The sequence below is a fragment of the Thunnus maccoyii genome, chromosome 9, assembly GCF_910596095.1.
Source record: "Thunnus maccoyii chromosome 9, fThuMac1.1, whole genome shotgun sequence".
Lineage (NCBI taxonomy): Eukaryota > Metazoa > Chordata > Actinopteri > Scombriformes > Scombridae > Thunnus > Thunnus maccoyii.
In genome coordinates this window covers 10,587,827-10,614,181 of record NC_056541.1, presented here as the reverse complement: position 1 = coordinate 10,614,181, position 26,355 = coordinate 10,587,827, and the positions used below count along the sequence as shown (strand labels likewise).

Genomic DNA, 26,355 nt, shown 5'->3' with positions numbered 1-26,355 from the left:
CTTTTCGTTCCTTCACTTTTTGATCTCTTCCTATGCACTGACGAAAAATGTCCGTAGAGCTAGAGTGGTGGAGGTGGGCGGGGTTTTACAGAGACAAAGAGAGGGGCTTGTTAATAATGACAGTGATGATTGAGATGCTCAAGATGGCTGTCAGTCAAAGCAATGAGCGGTGTGAGTGCTGGGATGGCATGTAGTCTGCCACCTAGCGAAATGAGGCAGGTAGACTCTTCTCCGTTTCTGCTACAAGGAAAGAGCACTTCAATGAAAGAGCCACCACCCATCTGGACTAACCTGGTTTGAAATCAAACACACCTCTCCCTCCTGTTGTCTGAAGGTTTGGTATGGGAGGACATGCAATTTAGTTACATACTGTAGCCTGAGTGGGTGGAATTGTCAACATTTAAGCTAAAAAAGAGCACTTCAAAAACAACAGACGGCCCTCTTGGGATTATATTGGGCTTTCAAACGAGTGCAGCTCCTTTATCAGAAGTTGGCTGTTTAAGATGCAGGTTTTAACATCAGTCTGAGGAGTATGTGTGTGTGTGTATGTAGCAATAACTGCAATGGTAAAAGCAGCACTAGTAGTGTTCAGCAGGCAACTGTCCTAAGAGTTGGCCTGTTTGTTTTTCTGGAGAGGAAATGGTTCAAGAACAAACCCGACCGAGTGTTACCCCGAAAAGTTTTTTTTTTTTTTTTGCCCATCGATATGTTCCAAGATTCACTGGCCAATGTTTTTTTTTTTGAGGCAACAAAGCTTAAAAATTTGACCTTCAAATTAAGTTTTGCAGACTCTCATGTTGGCTGGCATGCAAAAAATGTAAAGCCATTTTTTTTTTTTTTTTTTTTTTTTTAAACCAGTCAGCTAAATGACTGGTTGTTTGCAACAGTGACAGGCACGAATAACAAACTTACCAGCCATAGCCAAAATTTACTGGCATTTTGTTACTGAGGGTCATCAAATCTTTTCATCTGTATATCACTGTCATGATAATCACCTCGGTTATTTTTAAAGTCCTTGTATCATCTGATTTTCTTCTCGTTTTGTCTTCTTCGTGTGATTGTCACCCATTCCTCCCTCCTGATGTTTGCAGCACCACTCAGGCAGTCGTACAGGTAGGCAGTGAGTTTAAGAACGATTACAATGTTTATTACTGACTGTTTATGAGCCAGTGAGGAAATTTTCACTACAGCCAGGCATGAGGCAAAAATGTCTTTTTCCTTGACTATAGAAACAGATGAAAGTAAAGAAGGAAGAAGGGAGTGAAGGGAATGGTAGAGAGGACACCTCTCAGAGGCTCTGCGCCCCCAAAGGCCCAATGTGGGCTCAGTCCTGTCCAATCTGGCCCAGGCTAACCCTTGTTTGGTTAGGCCAAATCCAGTCCGGTCCGGTCTGGTCTGGTCTAGCTGGGATCCAGACCAGGGGTTTCAGAAGAGTGCTTTGGATCCCTGGTTTTCGAACTCTGACCAGGCGTCGTTCAGTTCCATGAAGATCATCTTAGCGTAATGTTCATAAGGCTGGCCTGTTGCCTGCAGAAAGAGAAACATAACATGAGGGGAAAGCAAAAATATGTGTATAAGTAAAGAAGAAAGAAGAGTCGAGATGAACAGTATTAAAATGCATGCTAATATATATTATATTATATTTTATCTTTCTATTTCTGCTTTATTTTACGATTTTCTGTTAATTTGCCAGAATGTAAAAGTTCATTTTTAGGACATTTTACAGAGTGTGGTGCAATTTGTTACAATTTATAAGAAAAAACAGAAACAAGACTAGGTTAAAACCTAGTATATGGTTGGACCGTGTATGAGGGCTTTTAATTTGAAATGGATACAGGAAGTGGCGGCATTCGGCTGAACAATGGTGTAACTTCATCACTCAGTCAATCAGTCAGGGACAGACACTGGCATTTGCAGGGCTGGCCCTGCTGTTGCGGTCCAGCCAAAAAGTTTTGTTGGTCAGTGCACACTCAGTATTTATGGATTCATATGTTGTTGTTAATATGCAAAGAATCTTAATAAATTAGACTAATGACAGTTCTTTAATTGACAGAAGATCCTCAGTTTTTATTGTGTAGTTTTGTGTGTCAAACTCGACATTAGCATAGATTATTGTTTGATTGATTAGATTATTGTTGTTTGAAATGCAACATTCAGGCAGCGTATTATACCGTACCTTATCTGGATGGACGACCAGCACAGCCTTCCTGTAGTACTTCTTCACCTGGTCGGGTGTCACCAGGTCAGCCATCCCCACGGGCTTCCAGCGAGTTTCACCTTCCCACAGCACTGTGTGCAGAGTTGACAGCAACGCTCGGATATTTCGCTCCTTTCCCTCGATCCAGTCCAAAATCTACAGCAATGAAATAGAAAAAGACAGCAACACTGGTCACACCTTTGAGGTAAACCTCAGAATATCACCATCCAAAAGCTGGTCAGCTGGTGTAACTTATCAGCCCTTTTAAAAGGCTCCCATGGTTCAGAAGTCACATTTTATTCCAGTGAAATCTTCATGTGCATTTAGGGAAAGCACACTTCACTTCACTGGACAAAGTTCTCGCTAACTGAGACTTTTACCATCAACATAATGTATTTACTTAAGTGTGTGGTCAATATTGCAACATTCATCAACTCAAGAATAGTGAGTGTGCCTGGTTTGGTGTACAAGCTATCTGTTCACATATGCATTTAGTTGGTTACCTGTAATTTAAGTGGATCCATGTCTTTTGTGATCTCCTGTCTCCTCATTTCAGCAATGGTTCTCGGTCCTTTTTTATCAGGCTTGGAGGAAAAACCCTGAGTTGACAGCAGGTCCCCGAAATCATCCTCCTTTACCTTCGGCTTTGGGCCTGCGTGACAACACAGCACAGAAAACATTTGGCTTTGATTTCCAAGAACACCATAAAGATAATGTGACTCCTTTCATACAGAAATATTACTAATTTTTTGGTAACTTTAACATTTCTAAGTTCCATTTTTAGAAGCTTTTGAATTCCGCAGCTTATTGGCCACTGTGAATCGCTATCTAGGGTAATAAATCCTTCCCTTCTACTCAGTTTCTCTTACCGAATCCAGGTCCACGAACTCCTCTCTCCTCCCTGCCTCCGATGACACTGGAGAAGTTGAGGTTGTAGTTTGGTTTGTTGGGCTGTGCAGCTGCAGGCTGGGATGTTGATGTTACTGGTGCTTTGGGTGCAGACCCAGACCCAGACATCCAGGGTTTGGTCTGGGCTGAGGAGGGTCTTCCAGACTGCCAGGGCTGAGCTTGAGTCTTAGCAGAGGAAGAAGAGGAGGAGGAGGAGGAGGAGGAGGAAGAAGGCGCCTTTGAAGAAGCCTTGGAGAAATTACTGCTAGAAGAACCTGGAAGAAACATGGAGGAATGATCAGTTAGCAATCCGTCCATCACTTTAAGTGGCATGGGAGGTAGGGCTGTATGATATGACCAAAATCTCATATCCCATTATAGGTCATTTCATATCCCAATAACGATACATATTCTGATATAGCACATTTTTTGTAAATTCAATGAATAAATAGCACCCGCCCCGCTCCCCTGTCTGTCCATCCTTTGCACGGATTAAATCTAATTCTTAATCTAACTTTTCTTGGCTTTTTACTCGCGAAGTTTTTATTGCACTTATAGTAATGTAACGAGTGTAGTTTTCGTCAACTTGAGTATTTCACTGGGTTCACTGTCTCTCCTCTGCTGCGCTGCACAACGGAGGTCTCAGCCCTGCCCGCAGTGAACCATAGAGGGCAGAGGAAACTAGCACGATCATAAATGGTAAATAATGTAAATAAACATAGTCTCTACTGCGTTTTATTGTCATTTATAGTTGCCGTCGTGCTGCTTTCTCTCTTTAATGCTCTTTCTTAGTGCGGGCAGGGCTGAGCCCCCTGTGTGTGCATCACAGCAGAGGAGAGACAGCCGTGGAGAGTTCACTCCAACTACATTCATTACATTACTGTAAGTGCTGTACTGTAAATGAAAGCTTCGCAAGTAAAAAGCCAAGAAGAGTAATTTATTAATGTAATCCATGCAATAGATGGATGGAGTCCAAATGACAAAAAATACTGCCGTAAACAGTGTGATTTGTGAAAAAACGAAATAAACGATAGAGTGTAATATGAAACTATGGACGTTTTTCTATAATCAAATGATATATATTGTCACATCAACCAGCCATAATGGGAGGTATTTTAGCTTTCTGGATAACTGCTTGTGGTCGGTGAAGGAGCACCATTACAGATGACTGGATACCTCACTAGTCCTCTTACCTGGTAAATTGGAGCCCAGGTTTCCTAAGTCGGCAAAAGGATCGAAGGTCTGAGACTTAGCCTTCGACATAGATGACGCACCAGAAGCTACAAACACACAAATACACAAATAAAAGTCAGTGATTTAGAAATCGAACTGATTTTATTTTACTTTAGCCTCTCTGCAAATTTACAAGACTGTCTTGGTGACACTGGGTGCACAAAATACATTATTACAAAAAGAGAAAAAAAAAAACATCTTGAGAATTCATACAGTACATTTTCAGCATTCAGTTACAAACATAATGTTCCTCCACCTACCTGTGTTGGTGTAAGTGGGTTTGCTGGCAGTGGAGCTCATGCCAGCAGATGTGCCAGCTGCCCAGCTGTCCCAACCACCCAGCAGGTCTGGTTGACTGGCTGATGAGGTCATCTTAGGAGCATCATTCACTAGCTTATCTGTTAAAACAAAAACACCCAAAGCATCCACAGTCAGGTTTGGTTACCAACAGCCACCTTCTGCTTCAAATGTCAGGCAAGGGAGGTATGTGACTCCCACTTTAGTACTTCCAAATAAGAGGATGGTTTCTACAGAAAAACTGAAGTTTTAAGATACTGTAAAGCCTTTGTTGCTGGAAGAAGGTGTGTGTAACTCATCATTCAGGGAAGTCACAGTGGTTATCTAAACCGATTTACTTACTGAGGTTGAAGAGGCTGGTGTTGGCAGGGGTGGGGTTACTGTGAGCTGAACTAAACCCGCTGGTAGCAGAACTATCAGAACCCAACAAGTCTCCAAACAGGTCTGGCCCGGAAGCCTGACGAGACGAACCCACACTAGAGCCAATGCCAGAACCAGACCCCATCCCAAATGGATCAAACAGGTCGCCCATGGCTGCAGCACAGACACAACAAAGGAGAAAAGATACATTAAAGATGATTTTTCATTTTAATGCAATCAGCATGTATAAAGCCTCAAGCCTTACGTTTTGAGTCTGGTGTGGCCCCGCTTGGTGCCCCGCTGAAGAACAAGTCTTCCTGCACCGCTCCTGTCTGCCCAGCAGGGGGTGCAAACAGGTCATTGAGGAGGTCGCTGTTGCTGGAGGCAGCTTTCAGACCTCCCTGGGCTCCTTGATGAGGAGCGGCAGAGGAAGATGATGAGGACACTGCAGGAGGTTCAGAGTCAGTGTTCAACCCCAAGAGGTCAGCTGTGTCACCGACAGGAGAGTCCTGGACTGCAGGAGTGGAGTTCTGCAAGGAGAGACGGACACAAAGAGATGATGCACATATGAATAAAAGGATAGAGGATTTAAGAAAATTAAGCATTTTGGCTCTGTTTCATAATCCTGTCAAGATGCATGATAAATACATATAAAGTCATACAGTCTTCATGCCAGTATTGATCAGCCATTTTAGTTTGTTCCTACCTGGAAATCTGCATCAAACAGTGGTTCGCTGGGGTCTCGTGACAGTGGCTCCCCACTGGGAGCAGAATAAGAGTAGGACTCTCCTTCTGATTGATCACTCAGGTCCTCTTGGTCATTCAGGGATCCTCCTCCTTGACTGTCTGAGGCATCCTGAGGGCTTCCCACATCTTCAAATACAAGAAGAGGCAAATCAATGGAGGTCTTAGGGCACTTGATGTTACTTTGCAATCAGTCAGTGAGGGGGCCGTGATAAATCAAGTGGTTGGAAAATGTTTAAAATTAAGACAGGTTACAAAATGAGAGGTACACTCTCCTACATCAGAAAGGATTATAACCAGAATTTGACGGCTGCACTGAGCAAAATCTACATGATTTTACCAAAGATTCTTATAATTAGACTATACCTTCCCAATCCAGTGTCTGGAAGAAGTTGTTGGCGTTGGTATCGGTGCTCACAGGAGACTCTGGATCTGTAGCGTTGGAGCTTTCTGGAGTCTGTGCTGGCTGGGGCATCTCTGAGTCATAAAATGCAGAGGAACCTGGCTGACGAGGCAGTTCGGGTTTACCTGCATTATGAATATTTAGAGTTTAGTTCATCTGCACTGAGTCAGAAAAGAAGTTGGAAAGACATTCTTCCAAGGAGCTTACAGGCAGCAAATTTGTAAGCTCCTTGGCCTGCTTCGGCTAAGCTAAGCAATGCAACATGCTGACACCCATCCCAAGCTGCCAAAAAAAAGAATTTATAATGTAAATTTTGTAATGCATGCCACCTACCAAATTTGCTGAGGATCTCCTGCTGTTCATCACGAGAGGAGAAAAGGATTTTGGGGTTGAGGCCCTTGGTTTGGAAGCCCTCCCATGGAGGGGACTTGGTGCTGGGTCTATCCCTGGGTTCCACCTCAATGTCCAAGTTGACCTGGAACAAGTCTGGGTACTTCTCCTGAATGTCACAGGCATCAAGGTCATACCTGACAGGAGAACAAAGAGAAAGAAGAATATATTAAGTTTTTTAAAGAATAATAAACCTGTTGTACCTGATGTTATTGCGCAGGGAATATTAAGTTTTATGCTTTGAATGAAGATGATGATGATGATTAGGTTATGATGATTAGATTATGTACTTGGCAAACTTGACAGTGGTCGCATTTCTGGGGACAAAGCCTGTGTGGAACTGGATCTGAAACATCTTCATGGATGCCATCTGAAACAGAACAACAAAGAAATTAAAATGAATGTTTTGTTGATATTCTTTAGTGTTTTATTTGCATCTAGTCTTAAACTCACTTTGCTTTCATGACATTTAACTCATACACCTGATATCCTGAGTAACTAACAGGGTTTATATTTATAACAGTTGATCTCTTGTGTTTTTGGAGAATCAATTCCAGTCAAACTGTGTGTGTGTGTGTGTGTGTATATACACACACCTTGGCCTGTAGACGTCCTCCCAGTGTAGATCTTGCATGATAGATCACCACCAGTACATCTCCTTGGACTGTCACATTCAGGGGAATCTCCGCTCTCCCATCCTCAATCTTAAAATCCCTGAAAAAACAGAAGAGAATGAGAGAATAAATTAAATAGTAACATTTTTAAGTGTTTTTATCAAGAGACAGCTGACGGGCATCCTTGTTTGCCTAAACCTTACTTCATCCTGTCGTACTCCTGTGATGTGGTGAGGACCCTCTCGTCACCAACATAAACTTCGCAGAATGGCCTGCACCCATTACGCTGCTTGTTGAACAGCGGCACAGGTGTCATGACGATGGAGCGGATAATTATGGGCTTGCTGTGGGGGATGATGGGCTCCTCTGCCATCATGTCACACATATACTCTATGTACCTGACAATCAAAATAAAGATGACGATTATGTAATGTTTACATAATAGTTTTTGTAAAGCAAATTAACATATTTGGCTTAAAATATTATCAACTTCAAGATTCTACAATCAAATCTATCTATCTATCTGTGTATGTGTGTGTATACCTCTTGTGTGAGGGGGCTATGCCAGGTGGGCATCGTTTCATGGAGAACATGTAGACAGCAGCCTCAGCTGTGGTGAAAAGACGACAGAAACACAGGAAGGAGCACACGGCCACCGCTGATGCTGCCCTGCCGTCCTACAGAGAGAAACAGTGAAGGTAAATTAAAAGGTGACATTGTTATGTACTCATGTCTCAACCTTGACTTTGCTGTAGAAGAGGCTACATACCAGACAGTGTACTATACAGATGTTCCTCTGGTCCTGTTTGAGCCATAGATGCATGTTCTTACATACACTGTAGAGACTGCGGAGGTTGGGGGCACGACGCACCTGCCATTTACACTCTGAAACCTACACACAAAAACATGCACATGAATACGACAAGTGCAAAAATAACCCGTGGCAATAAACAAATGTGTTGACATTGTGATTCAACAAACTAGTCCAGTCAAGCCATAATCTTCCTGCAGTGAGATGATGGTTTTTGCTAATGTCACACTCTGACACACATTGACTTGTCAAAAAAAAAAGCGTGCGCGCACACACACACACACACACACACACACACACACACACACACACACACACACACACACACACACACACACACACACACACACACACACACACACACACACACACACACACACACTTCATACCCTGTTGTGGAATCGAGAAGGCCTGTATGATCGTTTGGAGAGGTTGTAGACGGCATAGTGGCCGGCATGACGTGAATCCAAGAACAGACGGACGTCCTCAATGTTGTTCTTTATTGCAGACTCCACCCCCTCTGCTGGGAAAGACATGACTACACACACAGACACACACACACATTTAACTATTACAACAAATGTTTGTTTCCTTGAAATGATAAACACTAACTGTGAAATCATTTAGCATCACCTTCACTTAAGCAGATGTCTGCATGGAATTACCTCTGATGTCATTCATTTTCATTATGCAATATTCATGAATGACATTTAATAATAACCTTTATTTATAAGGGATTTTTTTCCAAAACAATGGTGCAAAGTGCCTTACAAAAATGAAAATAATGCAGAAAGGTTTTAAAAGATGATACAGCATTGAGCTCTAAGGAGGGTATTATGCCTACCTGCTATTCTGGAGGTGATATATGAAATATCCAGGTCCCCTTTGGCATAGCTGTAAGAGAAATTACAAGTGCACTTGTAAAAGCAGTGAGTAGAAAACATAGTAGGAAGACCAAAATATAGGTCACAACAAAAAGTAATTCGGATGGGTGACTAAGGTTTAGGAACCTGCACAAATGCATTACTTAAAAAAAGCTTTGTAACAAGCTGGTTTAGAGACAATATGACTCTGGTTTATATCACTCAGAAAATGTGTGTAGTTTAATGAGCTGAGATGGAGAAGTTCATGAACGATTCCTGAATGGGAATCTCTGTCAGGGTTTTAAAAAAAAACAGTCCAACCAAATTTGGTTCTAAGCAAGGAAGTCCACAAATGACGAGTCATTCTTGGCACTCTGACGTGAAATGTGCATGGCAGGTGTTTGTTGTCACCCAGGAGGAACATTACCAACAATAACTCCTCTCTGTTATTGTCTTACATGTGGAAAATGGGTGTAGAACGTGGGCTGTATTGGATTATACAGCAAAATAAATCACCTTGGAACAATGACAACAGCAAAAACAGTACAACATGATTCCCATTGTATATTAAAATTTAGTACACACAAACAAACTGTAGGGCAAGCAAAGACGTTGATCTATCTATGCTGGTGACACTCAGTTTTATCTATGTTGGTTAGGGCACACATGATGCTGGTTAAGACACAGAATTAGCTGGAATTGTGGTTTAGTATGCAGTGGAGCCATGATAAAACCTTTTATCTACCATTCATCCATTTATTCACTCACACACTTATTGATTCATTCATTCAGTCTGTTTTAGACTACCACTTCCAGAATTACACCAATTTGTCCAATAAGAGCACTTAAATTAAATACTTTTAATGTTGCTGGTTTAATTTTGACTCTTTGAGGATTATTACATTTTTGCACTGTGGTATTTTTGTATTGACATTATAAAGACCGTAGGTGCTGCGTTGAAAGGCCAACTTATTGTTGTTCGCTGGTGTCATTTTCCAATCATTTGACCCTTCTGCTTACTCTGATTAAGTGTCCATTCATGACATTCATGTACATATTGAATGAGTGATGTTAGGGTCAGCAAGCTGTGATGACAAACGCAACACAGGAAAAGGCTTAGTAGGGTTTTTTTTCTCCTCTAAATCAAACACAAACTACAGGTACACACAGAGTGGTGTATGAGCGGTGTTCTTCACCGACCCATATTTACCTTGGGTTGCTAGGTGATGGACACATAGTGGGACCATGAGGGATTTGGACAGAGAAAAGAAACAACAAAAAATAAACAAAACAACCAAACAAATGGAACAAACTGATGACAGATTAACAAAATGAAACATCTAATTTTAACGGATAAAATTGCTATAAAAAGGAACACTTTGCCAATTTTCAACCCATTTATATCAGTCACAGAGGCCATTGCTGTCTGTGACGTCCACAATTAGTGTCAATAACTTCTGTATCGTCACTGAATACTGCAGCCAGGTGTAGCAGCCTTACTCACACCATGCACTGATTAATTCTGATGAGGAGTGATTAGCTGAAGTAAGTTTTTCTCTTCACATTGGAGAATCATAACTGCAAAGTCTGCCATTAGAGTGGAGAACCACATTTCAGTTGCAGCAAAATGTTTGCTTAAAAGGTAAATCTGGGGGCAGGGTGGGTATGAATATGCATGAGCACAGACAACTTGCAGGTGTAAAATCAACTACATTTAGTTTATCTTAATGCAACTGTAATGATTCTTTTACTGTGATCTATGACTGTTTACCATGGCAAGCATGGACCATAATGTCAGTCATATTAAGTAAGCTTATGTGAAGTTACAGTAGCACAAAATGTGAAAAGTTAAACTGAATGTTCAGCCAACTTTCCAATGGTTAACATACATAAACATAATGGGAATTGTGAGACCAAAACAAGTCCATGTTACAGCAAATAAGGAAAAGACAAAATAAAACACAAACAGTGCTAGCTGATCTGTAATGACAAGATTAACTGATAAGTATACGACTGAAAATGGAATATGAACAATGTACCAAAGGAGAATCGTGGTAATGAAGCTGCAGCAACTTACCTGGCTACTGACTGGATGACCTTTGAGGAAGTGTCCTTTATGTTGGTCAGGAAACGTTCTGTTCCTCCTCTTAAGATATCCAGGAGGCCACTGCCGGACTGATCAGGATCATACACGCCTGCAGGCGTCATGAGAAAAAAAGAAAAAGGAGAATACCTATAAATTACCGGCTGTTCTCAATATCTTAGTACTGAGGTCTAAGGATAAATGGTGTTGTATGCTGTATAGATTGTAAAACCCTTTGAAGCAACTTTGCAATTTGAGATTTTGTAATTTTATAAATAAAATAAACTTGACATTTTGTTTGTTACAGAATGAACAGTTTAAGTTGTAATGACAACAAAAGATGTCCTCACCAGAGAATGAATCCTCACATTAAAAACAGTTGCCAAGATTGGTTATATTTCTATTTTTATCTCATGAATGGACCTTATGTCATTAGACTGGGACCAAGGAAGTGCTAAACAAAACGTGTTCTTCTTAGTGTTGACAAAAGATCCTTGATCTTATATATTTATATAGGCTGACAGTCCACTTAACTACAATAAGCATGACACTACTGAAAAAAACTCACTTCTTATTTTATACTATCAAAACCTCAGTGTTGTTTATGTCATTACGAGGAGGTTCATTAAATAAGGTCAAAGGGGATTTTTACTCTGATAAACCAGTAAATGCAACTGCTTAAGTCTACAACAGTACTTTTTAACTTAAATTAACAAATGGGTTGGTTGCATTCAATCATGGTGAAGCTGCCTGATGTTGAGATGCAGTTTAAGGTTGTTTGGGAGTCATAAAGACGCATCATTCATTGCTCAAGTTTGATGGTATGAATGGGCAGGGGACAGCAGCCACACCTCAATGAAAAAAGCAAACATATTCAACCTTTCGACAGATGGTCGACTGGTTGTTCAGAAATCCTCTTAATGGACAGTACACAGCCTGTATGGGTGTTAAGGGTTGTTTGCGTGTAAAAATGGGTAGAAGATAATGAGCTTTTTGCTCATGTAGAGAAAAGTTGCAGATAAACAAAAAAAAAGAGTTATATATAAGAGTTATATTTTTATCAAGTAGCTTCAGCTGATGCCCTTAGCCGTCTAATTTGCAGCATAATGAAAACAGAAGGGGCTAATTCTTGAGCTTGTATACAAAGACTGTAGTTCAGTCTGTTTATGCACTGTAGGTTGAGAAATCACTACTGGTCATCTGCAAAATGTTTGTATGTGGTCTGAGGCTGTGAAGTTTGTTTTCTCTAACAGCCACAGATCATTTGATGGTACTTGCTATTCTACAACAGATTAGGCTCATAGAATACAACTCATGAACTGAGTATTTAATATTACAAGCTACAGGTGAGCTCCTTGACCGCAGGTTTACACTCAAGGTCAGCCGAGGTTAGATTAAGATTTTTGATTAGACACTGAATTCTATAACAGGGCTGGTAATTTTGTGGGAGATTTCCACCAAATTGTTTCCAGAGTGGTATATATCAGCACAAAAAGCTTCTCATGACCACCTAACTGGGTTAAACAAAATTGAACTATTGACTATGGGTCATGAATGGTTGATGCAATTTTGCATGTGTTTATTTTGTGTGTTAGCAGTCGGGTGGTCATAGATTAACTAACAAGATTACAAATTTGCCATGCATGACTTCAAGTGATATGGGTGGTGTCTGGGGGGTGTGGATGTGTGTGTGCAGATGTATTCCTGGCTGATTAGAAGTTAGGGTTTAAAAAAAAAAAAAAAGAGTAGTTTAATGAAATTAAGAACCTTTTTCAGTTGCACCTAAAAGGCACAATTTATAATGCAGTAATTACGTGTAGTTATTTTGTTAGTTTGTTTGGGTGCAGCATTAACAATTTTACAGATATGCTGGGGATCCCTTATGGGGTTTACAGGTTGTCCTTCAAATTTCACTTTTGGAAGCAGGTTTCCAAAAGTTTCATCCTCCCAATCTACACTGTGAAAACTTGAAACAAAGAAATACTATAAGAACCATACACAAACCCGCAACCTCTCTATGAGACGCTGTTGTAAACCCATACAGAGCACAACCATCGTCATCCGAACAAACTCTTACCCGCATTGTTGTGAACGTTGTGGATCTGGGTGGGCGGCTGGGCTCCGTTGTTGCCAAAACCTCCGTTCTGCTCGAGCAGCTGCAGACATTCATAGCCGTCATACACTGGACGCCAACAGTAGTATGTACTCAACATTGTAACAGGTAGGTCAACCAAAAGAAAGCCAAGTTGACAAAAAACTTTTAAAAAATTTACATATATATGTAAAGCTATTGCGGCGAGGATCTATTATATTTTCCAAGATGTTAAAAACAAAGATATAGCAAAAGAAACATTCCTTAGAAATGAAAAAAAACTTTAAAAAACTTGAAAATGATTTTAAAAAAATGCAAAATTACATCCCTGCAAAGAGTAAAAATAGTGCTTTTTAGACAACAATGGTCAGAGGACCACAAATAGAGGAACAGAGCAGTTATGCAGTAGGTTTTGTCTCCGTCAAAGGAATTTCAAAAACATAGCTACATCGTAACACGTTAAAAATAAAAAATATGATTAATCTCAGACGTGCTAGATAAAATTATTTTTCCCCGACGAGAACTGGAGTGTCTGGGTCTGGCAGCCAGACGGCCTCTGCGTCTCTCTTCCTCTCCAGGATGTCTACTGCATTTCCCTCTCAGTATTTCACTTCCATTTCTGTTCCCTTCCTTCACAGGTTTTCTCCTCACACTCCTCTCTGCTCTATCTCACAGTCTGCCTCTCCATATGTCTGTGCAAAAAGCAACAGAGAGAAAGAGGAGGTGGAGAAGTAGGAGGACTGTAATCTCCTTATGTCCAGCAGGGAAACCCCTTCTTAACCCTAATCAGATCAGCGTTCGCCAAATCTTCCTTCATGTTAACACACATTTACCAGCCTTATCAGGACTGTTTGGTAAGAAATTGGTTGGGATACAGAATAACTCTGTTCCTCAATTTACTAATTTGTTTCAAGCGATGACATAATCTCAATATAAAACAGACGAATCAGCGCTCTGTAGTACTGATGCACAGGAAATAATTCTTTTTCTAAAGTGTATAAATTCCAAAAAAATGAAGAAGTAGTCAAATATTCACACTATAAATTGTTATAGAAATTTAGTCCAAGATACATACATTGACTAATCCATAAATCAATCAGTCAGACATACATTGCACATCAAAAAAACCCATTATGAAACAAAGACCAATCACCTTAAACCTGGAGATTTTTGACATTGAAATCAGCTTTACATAAATCACAACTTTGGCACAGGATTTAGCCATAAGTAGCAGGATTTGTGGATTTGTGGTAAGAATCATCAGAGGCTGTGGCTGCTAAGTTGTCATGGCCAGACACCATGCAGGGTCAAATGCTTTTCTATTCAAAACCCTTGAGTCCAAAATCGTAAATCTGCTCGTGCTGAATAATGGGATGAGGGTGGTAAATGGAAAAAAAAAAGTTGCATCTTTTAACTCAAAAATACTGATTTACAACTGAAGTGTTGATATCTCTTGATGTTTGTTTTTAATTTCTGTCTCACCCCTTCTCCACCTCTGTGTCTCTCTGTCTCTTAGAGCCTATTAGAACCATGCCAGCTGGGAGGAGAGGAGCCTGGGAAAGAATACAGACTCCTTTGTGCCTACTGCGGTGTGTGTGTGTGTTTGTTGGATGTGAGGCTGAGCAAGTGTAACCACACCAGTAATTTGGGAGCGTTTACGTACACAGCGGAAGAAGCCGTGAGGTTGGCCTGTCAATGGCCTCTTCGTAGGCTGGCAGACACCGAGGATGTGCGTTTTGTGTCTGAGCCGATCATCATGTTTACTTCAAAATACACTTTGTGACAGTTGTCACCTTCTCAAAACAGATTCCGAAAGCAGAAGCCACTTTAGAAAGTTAGAGATAAGACGAGCTCATGAGTTACACACTCTTTACTAGAACGGGAAGCCTTTTACCAGAGATGAGAATTATCAGAGAAAGCCCAACAGAGTCAGTTACTAATGTGTCTAATCTATTTTCATTAGGAAGGAGAAACTGCAAGAGGCACCTTCAAAACCAAATCCAGGTGTGCATTTTTCCCCTTGCGTCTTGGCTAAGAGAACAGACTCATTTAACAGCCACAGCCATAGTTTTGCTCCATTTCAATGGTGATAATTACTGAAAATCTACTGTTTGTTTTAACCTCAATGAAGAAACCAATGACTTTCACTTCAAGGTACAAGTTTGAAAATCAGCAACAGAACAGAACAGCACAGTCAGGGTTAACATGCTAAAGATAGCATGACTACTCGATAGTGAAGATGATTTAGAGAAGTTTTACTGTAGTATCACTTCTCAAATCTAGTACCATAGTATTTCTTTTTTCCACAACAGCACTGAAAACAGTCATGCACACACCTACCTCTGTAATGGGAGACTTTGGGTTGACGTTGCGTGCTGCTGCTATCTCCTGCAGCTGGTTGACCAGCTCCGTAATAGACAGACGTTCCTCTGGGTTCACCTTCAACATGGAACCTGGACAGCAGGAGGAGAGGGAAGAAGAATGTTTAAGTCCAAAGAAAAACTTATTGGTGAAAATGGAAAACAAAGATACGGTATATTGTTTTGACATTAATCCAATGCATAGCAGTCAAGGTGAACATACACAATGATAGATAAAATTGTGTAACCTTTCAAATTTTGATTTTAATTTGCCACTCTTTACAGGGGACAGAGTTTTAAATTATCCACCAGATGGCGCTGTGTAACCTAATGAACCTAGTTCACATATTTAACTTCATTAACTTGCCATGGCATGTCTTTCTACCATTTCTCTATCAACACTACATTTAGCTGGATGGTAAGGGTGACAAGTAAATTTGACTTGTGGGCGAGAAGAGTAGCAGATAAGAGGTATGGAATGGATATATGGACCGACGAGAAAATATCACAGATATGCAGTACGTACGTATGAGGTCGTGATACACAGTGTACTTGACATCGTTCTGAGGGATGGAATATTTCCCGTTAACGATTTGCAGCTTGGCGCCTTCCTCAAATGGGTGCTGCTTGAAACACAACAGGTAGAGGATGCATCCCAAGGCCTGCGCGGGACAGAGGAAAACAATAAAGACGATGCTGGCTCAAGAAAGTTTTCTTTATGAACGGAACAGCATTCGAACAACAGAAACACCAAAAATAAACAAAAGAAAATCACGACGACGACTGTCTGTCAGAAGACAATCTGTCGTCTCCAAGCAACTAACAGAGAAAGGGCTAACTAATGTCTGTTAATGACCCGACACAATTAGTTATTGTACACAATAAGGTCAGAGGTCTTCTTTGTGTTTCTGTTGTATGTGTCTTGGATGAGAAATCACTGTTATTATTTTACCTTCAGCAAAAACAGCAATTTTATGAAGCCTGAAAATATATTTTCCCAAACTTAAGAGGAAAACATCATTATGTCTCCCTAAAAGAAGGACCATTATCCAGATAACTGTTAACACAGTCTGCTGATGGTACAAAAATAAATCTCAAACATAACTGGTCCTGGATTGATACTAATGTCTTCACAGTGGCCGACATTGTTGTACAAAAAGAAAAAAGGCTCTGACCCAGATGTCTTGTTTCTCATTGATAGGGAAGTTGGAGTAGAGATCGATCATCTCCGGGGTTCGGTACGCTGGAGTGGTGTTCCTTGTGATCTACACACAAACAGAAAAAAAAACAGAAACGAATTTAATGTAGAAACTACAACTCTTGGACAGAACAATTGGGGTGTAAAACCAGAGCAAAGTGCCCAGCTGCACCCAGATGTTCTTGGCTCCAACTGAAATGTTCATCCAAGCCATCATTTTTTTTCCCCAGGAAAAACGGATGGAAAGGACACACTGTTACAAGCCTGCTTTTAGAAATATATTATTCAAATTTTAACTTAACAGCCTTCCACTTGAGACTTTCCACCATGAAAAGCTCTTCCCTCAAGCATCTGCTTCGGGCTATTAGGCTGAAAACAGGTTCCTGATGGAGTAGGTTAATAAATTTAGAAACCAGGATCTCTGGTGTCCTTCTTAATGAGGTCATATGTGGCACAGCTCCTGTGTGATTATGGTATAAATATGATTACGCTGATTGATCAATGCTTCCTGGACCTCCAGCCGTTGATTCAATCAAAGGTTTCTGGTTTCTGTCCAACATCATGACATCAGTGCTGCCACTGATCCAGTAGTGCTCTTCAATGGGTTTTTTTTCTTTCTCAATTGAAGTACCTGACTTTCATTGTGAAATTGTAATGAAGATCCAAGCAAAATATCACGGATGAAGAAAACAAAATGTAATTCTTGACTGAATCTATATTTTTAAACTATTTGAAAAATGATCATATACATCATTTCAATATTACTGGAGAGAAAGAAACATTTAAGTTTTAATAATAAATATATCACATAAGCCCTGTTGAGAATACAATAAACTGATGTTTGAGTGTGCGTTTGCGTACCTCGTCCTCCACCATGGACCTCTTCTGTGCCGACCAGCTGTAGTCAGGGTAATGTGACACTGTGGTGGAGCTGCCAAAGTCACACAGCTTGATGGTGCCCTGGTTACTAATCAAGAGGTTCTCAATCTGCAACATATCAAGACAACATATCAAAAAAAGCAGTGAGGTAACATGTCAATCAATATACATTCAACTTCCGATTAGTAATCATAATAGCAAGTGGTGCTTTAAAATGCAGTGTTTTATTCACATGATGCATAAATGTATTCATTCAGGCCGGGGTGCTGCATCGTTCTCCAGCTCTTTGATACATTGTTCACTCATCCAGCTACCAAAGACGGACAAACCTTGAGGTCTCTGTGTATCATTGGGGGCTTCTGTTTGTGCATGTGTTGCACGGCGCGGCACGCCTGGTAGAAGATTTTCAGCACAGTGTCACATGACAGGGGAGCCCTCTGCTCAACCCGCTTTATAAAGTCCACCAGCTGACCTGAGGTAGAAGAGGTAGAAATCAATGAAAACCAATCACCGATCAGACACAGTTATATCAACCATCAGTGGAAAAGGAACAGCTGCCACTACACTATCACCTTTTTTTTGTCTGTTCATTATTAGTTATCAGAGAAATTTTGAGAGAATAAGTCAACGTAGATAAAAGAGGAAGCCTTTTATCATACAATAAATACAATACAGTGCTTAATCCGTATGATAGTAAAAGGTGCTTCTCACAGCAAACAGTAAAGTCAGCTAAGTAATGAGCTGTCTTGCAAAGCTGAAAGAAATCTGCTGAATGAAAACAGTCTGATGTAAATGTCTGACTCAAGGGGAAAGGAAGTAGAGAAGGAAGTAGGCTGCGGATGGGAAAACAGTTTCATCACCAGTGCATTTCAGTAAAAGTTATTGGTCAACGGTGCTGACTATTCAGATTTACTGCACTTTGGTTTGTTGAATGAGTAAGCACTGGTTCAGCAGTGAAGAACAGACAGTGAACAAAGACAGACAAAGAAGTACAAATATAGAGAAAAGTGTGTATTTACCTTTGCACAGCTCGGTGAGGATCAGGAACTCAGCCTGCCCGGTGTCTGACTCCTCCTTGCTGATGGAGGCAGCAGAGCTGAACTGAACCACATTGGGATGACCTGACAGCTTTTTCTGCGGAGCCAGGAGGTCAAGGAACATACAAACACTGCTGTGGTGTCAACCAGGTCCTCAGGTCACTCATTTCAGAATGTTAAACACAAACCACTGATCAAGATGTGGTATTAGAGCCACTTGGATATAAAATAAAAGTGACTAATCAAAGGATCTTTTCAAAAACTGGCTGGTTAAACAGTGAAAGCAGGTGGAGGTTATGGTTAGGTGAATAGTAACCATAATCTAGGAAGAATACATTGGTGATAGACTTCGTTTTTTATGGACAATTTAAATAAATCAACATACGTGTCTTTATATTTCTGCCTCATCAGCATTTAAGCCATCAAACATGATGCAAATAATTAACCTCTAAGCCTGCAATGACGCAATAGGAACACAGTACTTCATTTACCAATGCTATGCCTCCACAATGCGCTACACAGCATGAAACAACTATTGCCCAACCGTACAAGAGATGTACCCGCATTTATAGCTTGGTGCCAAAAGGTTTGTACGTTTCCTCAAACTAATTTATTTTAGTTTTTTTCTTTTGTTGAAAACCATTTTGTTTCACAAGAAAAAAACCTCCCAAGGGGCATTGAAATACAATGGATGCTTTAGAGTTTAACCTTTATATACACACAAAGCTTTCTTTAAACGATCTTATTTTCCACGGTATGAATAACAAATCCATGACTGAAACCCCGACGGAATTATTTGTATTCTGTCCTGCTCGTCACTCCTTCCCAAGAAACAAACTAGAGTGCTTTAGAAAACAGTCACAAACTACATTTAGCTCTTAAGGAGAGAACCATGCTGGAATCAGTGCTTTTGAAACCACAATACCATTGTAAAGTTAAGCAATATAAATACATATTACTTCATGTATTGCATATTGTGTGGTGTTGTCTGTAAACTGCAAGTGCTCCAGTAATGACAGTACACTATGCTGGTGGGGCATTCCACAATGGTCAGTCATGGGTTAGAGTTTAACTTGCCTTCTATAATGATCTTAAGAAAAAAAAAAAAAACTTGAGTCATGGTCTTAGATGATAAAGGATACCATGAAGCAGACTTCCTGTATGATTTCCTTGTTCTTCTCTTCTTCGTTGGACAGCAGCCTCTGAAACAAAAGCAAACACACTCACATCATTGGTTTGTTACTACTCTGTGGTGACGTCTCTGACAAATGTAACAGAAGCTCAACATGTAGGCTGTAAAATGTGTTATTTCCTCAGTGGGTACATGTGTGTCTTACCTTGAGAGCGTAGTCTTTACCGCTGGCCATGTCCTGGGCTTCATACACAAAGGCAAACCCACCTGGAAAGAAAAGACAGAGCAACCAAGACATCATCTACATTGTTCACTGGTCATTACATATACATGAATAGTACTTGAAGGTTCAATACATTGCAGGCATTTTGTGATGCAGTGGTGTAAATTTCTTTAATGGTGCATGTACCATTCTCTCACCGCCCTAACCCGTCTCATTCTCAAGACACAACATATTCTGTGTTGCATTCTGGTCTACTGTGGCTACTGCCCATTAAGAAATTTTCTATGACTGATTTCTTCTTTTATGGTTGTTGTACCACAAAGTAGTAACTGAAAAAGAAGTACATCATGTGACAACTACTGACACAAAATAAAAAAACATACACACTTGATAGCCTATGTTATGTACAGTATATCGTTGCCCTGTAACAAGGCAACACCTGGGTAGCTGATTTTTATCAGCACTTAAGTGTTTTAGGGTGGATTTTCCATTTTAAGGGGGCAATAACACCAGCGTAGGATACCATACTGATCTCATTCAGTCTTAACTTTTGACTCCAGAGAGTACCAAAACCTACAGCAATGCCCTGCTCTTAACACCCACTAACATTCAAACCTGGAATCTGCCGAGTATAACCACAGTCTTATCTGTCGACCACACTGTAGCTTAAAGCTGGAGTGCAGGACTTTTGTCCTCCCCCTTATGGCAGTGAGAGTAAAAGGGGGCGCTCGGCTGTGATTGCATGAAAGAGGCATGCAGCGCGCTCTCATGTGCACCCCAAATGATAGGCACACAGAGAGGGCCGATAAAAAACAGATATGTTTTGACGGTCCACCGGCCCAAAAATGTTTTTTCTGATGACCCACCGGGATTTGTCACAATATGCCCGATAGCCAGTACATACCGGCCGTGACCTACTGGTGTGACTGTAAAATGGTGCATAAATTGTTTTGAGCATCACACAACCCTGCAAAATGACTCATTTCACCATCAGAATTTGATCCATTTGGTGCTATAACATTTGAAAAGTCCAGAGGAGCTGCACAATTAACAGCCAAACGGCCTGTGAGGGAATATCGTGCCCAATATGAGATTTAAAAACTATGTAGGCTATACTGTGAAATACTGAAAAGATTTATTTGGAAGTGATAGGCTTAATCAGCGTTGTGTGAACTCATTTGGCAAAGGGCTTGAATGCAACGGACCTTCATTTATATGTAAAAGTTCCGCACTGCAGGAACCACCACAACACAAGCAATCTTTCTGTCATGGATCCACTTTCTGTAGCCTTTAGGTCACTGCAAAAGCCAGTGCTGAATATACAGGTACACCTTTTCACTGAAGGTGTGGCTGAAACTTGATGTGGTGATAATGTGGCCAGTGCTGATGTAATATTCAGCCAGTTATCAGGAGTATCTGCTTTGCCTGGTATCAGAAAACTATACAGCTGGACAGACTGTTCTCACTTAGATGTTCAGTACTACACCGTCCCCATTACAATGTATTTCATGGAACAAATCAGAGCTACAGTATTTAAAGCCCAATCCTTCGTAACCATCAGTCTGTGCACTGCCACAGAATTAAAACTGAAACTCTTAATTTCAAGACTTCAAAGCCAGTCTGGCTGGTGGACAAGAACTTTTAGTTTCCAAACCTTTTTCGTCAGGTGACTCTATAGGCTCACAAGATGGACTCAGCAAGCCACAGTCCAAACAGGACCGGGGCAAGGTTACCATAGTGATGTGTAAATCAACTACCAGCCTCGCTTTGCTCTGTAAAAATCTGAGCGAACACACTCCAGATTCCAATCTTTACATAGAGAAGACTGCCCCGCAGCGTACTGTGCCTCTCCGTTTGCCGGTCCTGTTTTTTTATCTCTGGAATCCAAACCAGCAATCTGCCCCTCACACACACTCATGTCTTTAACATAAAACACTGGTTTTAATACATGTTTAAGCCCATGTGCTACACTTAACACATACTTTACCCCACCGACACATAGCAGGAAGCCTAACAGCGAGCTGTCAAAGCAGAGAATCATTTAATGTCCATTACTGCAACATTTACGTGCAGTATCACTGGTTTTGATTAGAGAATGCTCGCCTTTCCCTGGAGGGATCACGTGTCTTCCTCTGTTTTGTACTGGAATGAGGAGGGACTGAAACCTGAAAGGCTCCATTTCCTTTGCTCGAATTTCCAAGCCGTTCCAAAATAAATACTGAAAATGGGCTTGAAAATCCTTCTTCGGTTAGCCAAACTTATTAAAATCTTGCTAGGGTACAACCTTTGTGCTTGTGTTACATAATTACTGGAATATAAAATGATTGAAGCTCAACTTATCCACTCTAGCTCTGAATAAAGAGACCTCTCTTGTCTATGCTTTCACCCTCTTAGAGGGGGACATGAAAGCCGAAAGAGGAAAGGCCAAACAGGTGCCACTGTACCTGAAAAACCTATTTTGTGAAGATACAATCTCTGCCTCACTAACCTGAAGAGGATCAAATCTGTGGTTGATACTACTATGATGGCGACCTCAACTAAAGTTTAGACGTATGCATCAGAGGAGAGTTGTTTCCAGAACTCAACGTTATTTGGCTACCCAGACAGATTCTTTGAAGTGGAGCAAACATTGCATGATGGTTGGCTATCTGCCCAAATGGCTGGCACAGAAGACTGAAAAACTAGTCATTACCCCCCCCCCCCCCCCCCCCCCCAAAAAAAAGGAACCATCTGGTTACAGCCATCCATTGTATTCCCTTACCAAAGATCTTGGTGAGGGAAACAACAAAGACACCGTTCAAAAACAGCAGGATTAAAGTTTGAAAAGAGCAAAGATTCAGTGTAAAATGATCTTGAGTTACACCATCTGCTACTCTGTCTCTGTTAATCACTCATCAACCAATTATCATGAATGAGGATCTGCTGTAAGTTTTGTTTGGAGAGGATTTGAAACGATTATTTAATAATTTGCTGACACAAAATGAATTGACAACAATTCTAGAAATCAATCAACCGTTTAAGATGTTTATCATAACTGGTTTCAGCTTCTCAAATATAAGACGTTGCTGCTTTTCTCTGTTTTAGCTAATTGTAAATTGAATACTGTTGTTTGGGACTGTTTATGATCTGATGACCTCAGCTTGGGTTCTATGAAATTACGATGGGCATTTTTCACTGTTTTCTGACATTTTACAGGCTGAACAATGAGTCGAAGGAAAAACAAAATCAGCATAATAGTTGATAATGAAAACAATCATTGGTTTCAGTTCTATTAGTGATTATTTTCAGCTGAAATGTTTTTTTGACCTGGTTTTCTACTTATAAACTGCAGCTGGGACTGAATCCTTCGAAATGAGTCAGAGAGTTGCATAAAGCGGACTTGGTTGCGGTCAATTACAAAGACAAACGCAGCTCATATTAAAAACTGTTTCCCTGCATTTAAAGTTATGAAACAATCTGCAGAATTAGTCAACAATTTCCAAGTAGGGTGGACTAAGACTGCTGACATTTTTTTTCAAAAGGCACACACAATAACTAGCAGACAAAATGAACCTTGCCAACTTCTCTCACTTTCAATCTGTTTTTTGTCACAGTTGTTACAAATCATACATACATAAAATTCAGCTTATTTTGCCTTTTGATATTTACTTTTTGGGTTATACGACTGTTGTCAATTATAAGACTAAATTACATAAAAAGGTGTAAGTTTTGCCTGCTGTACCACTGAAGCTATATCATAGATGAGTTCAGTTCTGAACTATTTGTCTGGCAATGCTGAAAAGTTAACTCAAGAGCGATGAAGTATCAGATTTGACCACTTTTTAACAACTATTTGTGGTTAAATCTGGTTTAACCAGTATTTTTAAACAGACTATATCCAAAATAAAGGTCTACATTAACCATTTATTTAATATCCTCGAGAGATCCTGCTCTCTTCTTTTTTTTTTTTTTGTTTTTGTTTCATTCTTTAACTTAAGTGTGTTCTGTATATAAACACTAATTTCTTGATGTTGACCACCCTGGTACGAATAATAAAAAAAAAACGCTCATGTTTTATTATCTTTCCATCTTAGGTTGTTCATTTGTTTCTTTTGCAGCCCTCAGCCAGAATTATCTAAACAAAACATGAAAAAGGAGGGGAGGTATTCTGGCATTGAACCAGTTTCTCTCATGGTGTCACAAGACATAATCTAACCAATGTTAAAGGGTGAGTACACCATTTTTCAAGTCTGTCTTAAAACAATAGTCAGGTGGCCAAATTAATATTGAAATAGGTTTCTCTCGCCATTGTCATTCCTCCTTTTCATATTGGTCATTAGAAGATCCCTTCATAATGCACTTACAATGTAAGTAATGGGGGCCAAAATCCACAGGCCTCCTTCTGTGCAGAAATGTATTTAAAAGTTTATCTGAAGCGAATGTGAACTTTCAAATTCAAATGAGTTAAATCAGTGTTAGTCTTGTTTACTATAGTCTACTACTCTATTTACTATAGTCCTTTGTTAATATGCTTCCACCGCAGCCCAACAGTGAAACACTGTCTGAGAAAACACAAAGAGGGAATTTTATGCTAAAAAGGCTGTAAATGTGGCAGATATCCACTTGACAGACTACTGAAGCCTCATATAAGCTTAAGATACTGTTAAATGCTTTTTTGCACAAAATGTGTGCGGACATACTGTAGATTTTGGCCTCCATCACTTACACAGAAAGTGCATTTGAAGGGGATCTTTTAATAGTCAGTATGAGCAGAGGGAATGACTACAGCGAGGAAAGCCTCTTTCAGCGTTCATGTGGACACCTGACTGTTGGAAAACTGTGAACCTATCTTTAAAAGCAAAGGATCCTTTTGGACAAGAGACTTGTATTTTAATTCTGCAACTGCGTGCCTTCCTATCCCCTTTATTATGAAGTAACTTGAATCAAACATAACTTGCTGCCAAGGAAGATGACAGGGTTTAAGGTATTTGGCTGTGTGGTTTGGCAGTTGGTGGGGAAGTAAATTGCAGCTTTGAGTATGTACGTGTGTGTTGTTGTGACTTACAGCTTAACCAGAATAAATGGTACTGGGCATGCTGAAAGTTAAAGCCTATGCATCACCTTCATGCAACACAATCTAGAAATTGATTTACCGATTGTTAAACACACGGAAATCACATTATTAACTGGTGTTTACTCGGTGACTCATGGCTCTGCACTTGCTAACGCTACTGTCATTGACCACCAATAGAAATAGCTAGATATGTCACAAATGTTAGCATGTTAGCTGGTTCGGCTAGCTAGCCTGCTTAGCCGCACAAGACGTTAACAACAGTATTTCCTCGCAGTGGCACAGCGTCTCTCACCTTCCGCGATCACCCTCTTGATCCTTAGTTTCATGTCACCGAGCTCGACCAGCTGTCCGACGAAGTCATTCTGGTCCCGGCTGGCCGCTCCAGACGAGCCGGGCCCGGCGAGGAAATCCAGCGCCGACTGGAACAGGGACATCTTCTCCTGCGCCCTGCTTCAGGCTCACACAGAAAGACTCCTGAGCGGTGGAAATCCCAGCGGACTCAGCGGATAGACTTTTCGGTGGTTAAGTCTGTTATAAAAGTTTGTACTCAAGTGATATTATTCTTTCACTGGAAACAAACATCCCTCTTCCTGCTGCTAGGCTGACGAGAGGCCGCCACCATCACCAGTGCTGACTTCCGTGAGGGGTGATGACGTCAGGACACGATTCAGTCATGTGATGTTGAAAAAACTTACTAAACAAAAAAAAATCGTGCTTTTTTTTAGGAAGTTTGCAAGTTTAAACAAGCTCCAATAAACGGTTTAAAATCAGTACATTCACTCTAATTCTGTACTTAAGTACAATTTTGAGGTACTTGTACTTTACTTGAGTATTTGCATTTTATGCCATTATACTTCCACTCCACTACATTTCAGTGGAACATGATGTACTTTCTACTCCACTACATTTATTGGACAACTTTAGTTACTTCTGAGATGGATGAAGATTTGACACAATGGATAATATAACAAGCTTTTAAAATACAACACATTGGTAATGATGAAAACAGTGGTTTTCAACCTTTTTGGCTTTTGACGTCTTATAAAAAGCAGTGTGTAGTCATGGTCACATTTCAGATGTCTGTGAGTTGTTAACAGTGAACAAATAGTGATTTTTCCCCTATAAACATTCCACATGGTTTCATTTAAACAAATGTTCAAATGATCCAATATTTCACCAAAAATAAAAGATTAGAGAAAATTTCCAAAAACTGAAAACAGATTTGTGTATCAGGACTTTGTTTTTTCTTCTTTCCTCTCCCATTAATCATCTCACGACCCCTCAGATTTATCTGGTGACTTTCTGGAGGGGCCTGACCCCTAGGTTGGGAACCACTGGACTAAATTAGCTAACTGTACATAAAGTAGTTCAAACTAGCTCCACCTCCAGCAGCTACAACAGTAACATGCCGCTTACACATTGATGCTTCAGTATTAATAATATAATGATGTCATATATAATAACATATCAGTCAGAGGGCCCGAACCAATACTTTTAC

The 26,355-nt window shown here is 40.4% G+C and overlaps 1 protein-coding gene across 2 annotated transcripts; it reads right to left on the bottom strand.

Annotated features, from left to right (window-relative positions):
* Window positions 1-1,121: 1,121 nt before the first annotated feature.
* On the bottom strand, window positions 1,122-25,527 carry gak (cyclin G associated kinase). Of its 2 annotated transcripts, XM_042421610.1 has the most exons (30): window positions 25,150-25,527; window positions 19,787-19,848; window positions 19,592-19,651; window positions 18,432-18,546; window positions 17,742-17,884; window positions 17,395-17,520; window positions 16,511-16,600; window positions 15,862-15,997; window positions 15,316-15,428; window positions 12,961-13,039; window positions 10,878-10,995; window positions 10,011-10,019; window positions 8,782-8,831; window positions 8,327-8,475; window positions 7,896-8,018; window positions 7,670-7,803; window positions 7,330-7,524; window positions 7,109-7,226; window positions 6,803-6,882; window positions 6,456-6,649; window positions 6,086-6,247; window positions 5,682-5,848; window positions 5,241-5,505; window positions 4,958-5,149; window positions 4,579-4,716; window positions 4,279-4,365; window positions 3,067-3,360; window positions 2,701-2,849; window positions 2,177-2,353; window positions 1,122-1,527 (listed from the first exon to the last, which is right to left on the bottom strand). In XM_042421610.1, the coding sequence occupies exons 1-30, from the start codon at window positions 25,289-25,291 to the stop codon at window positions 1,426-1,428; spliced, it is 3,969 nt and encodes a 1,322-aa protein (XP_042277544.1). In that variant the 5' UTR covers window positions 25,292-25,527; the 3' UTR covers window positions 1,122-1,425. The 2 variants fall into 2 exon arrangements, with proteins under 2 accessions (XP_042277544.1, XP_042277545.1); XM_042421611.1 differs by lacking the exon at window positions 10,011-10,019 and having other exon boundaries at window positions 25,150-25,526.
* Between the last annotated feature and the right edge of the window lie 828 nt (window positions 25,528-26,355).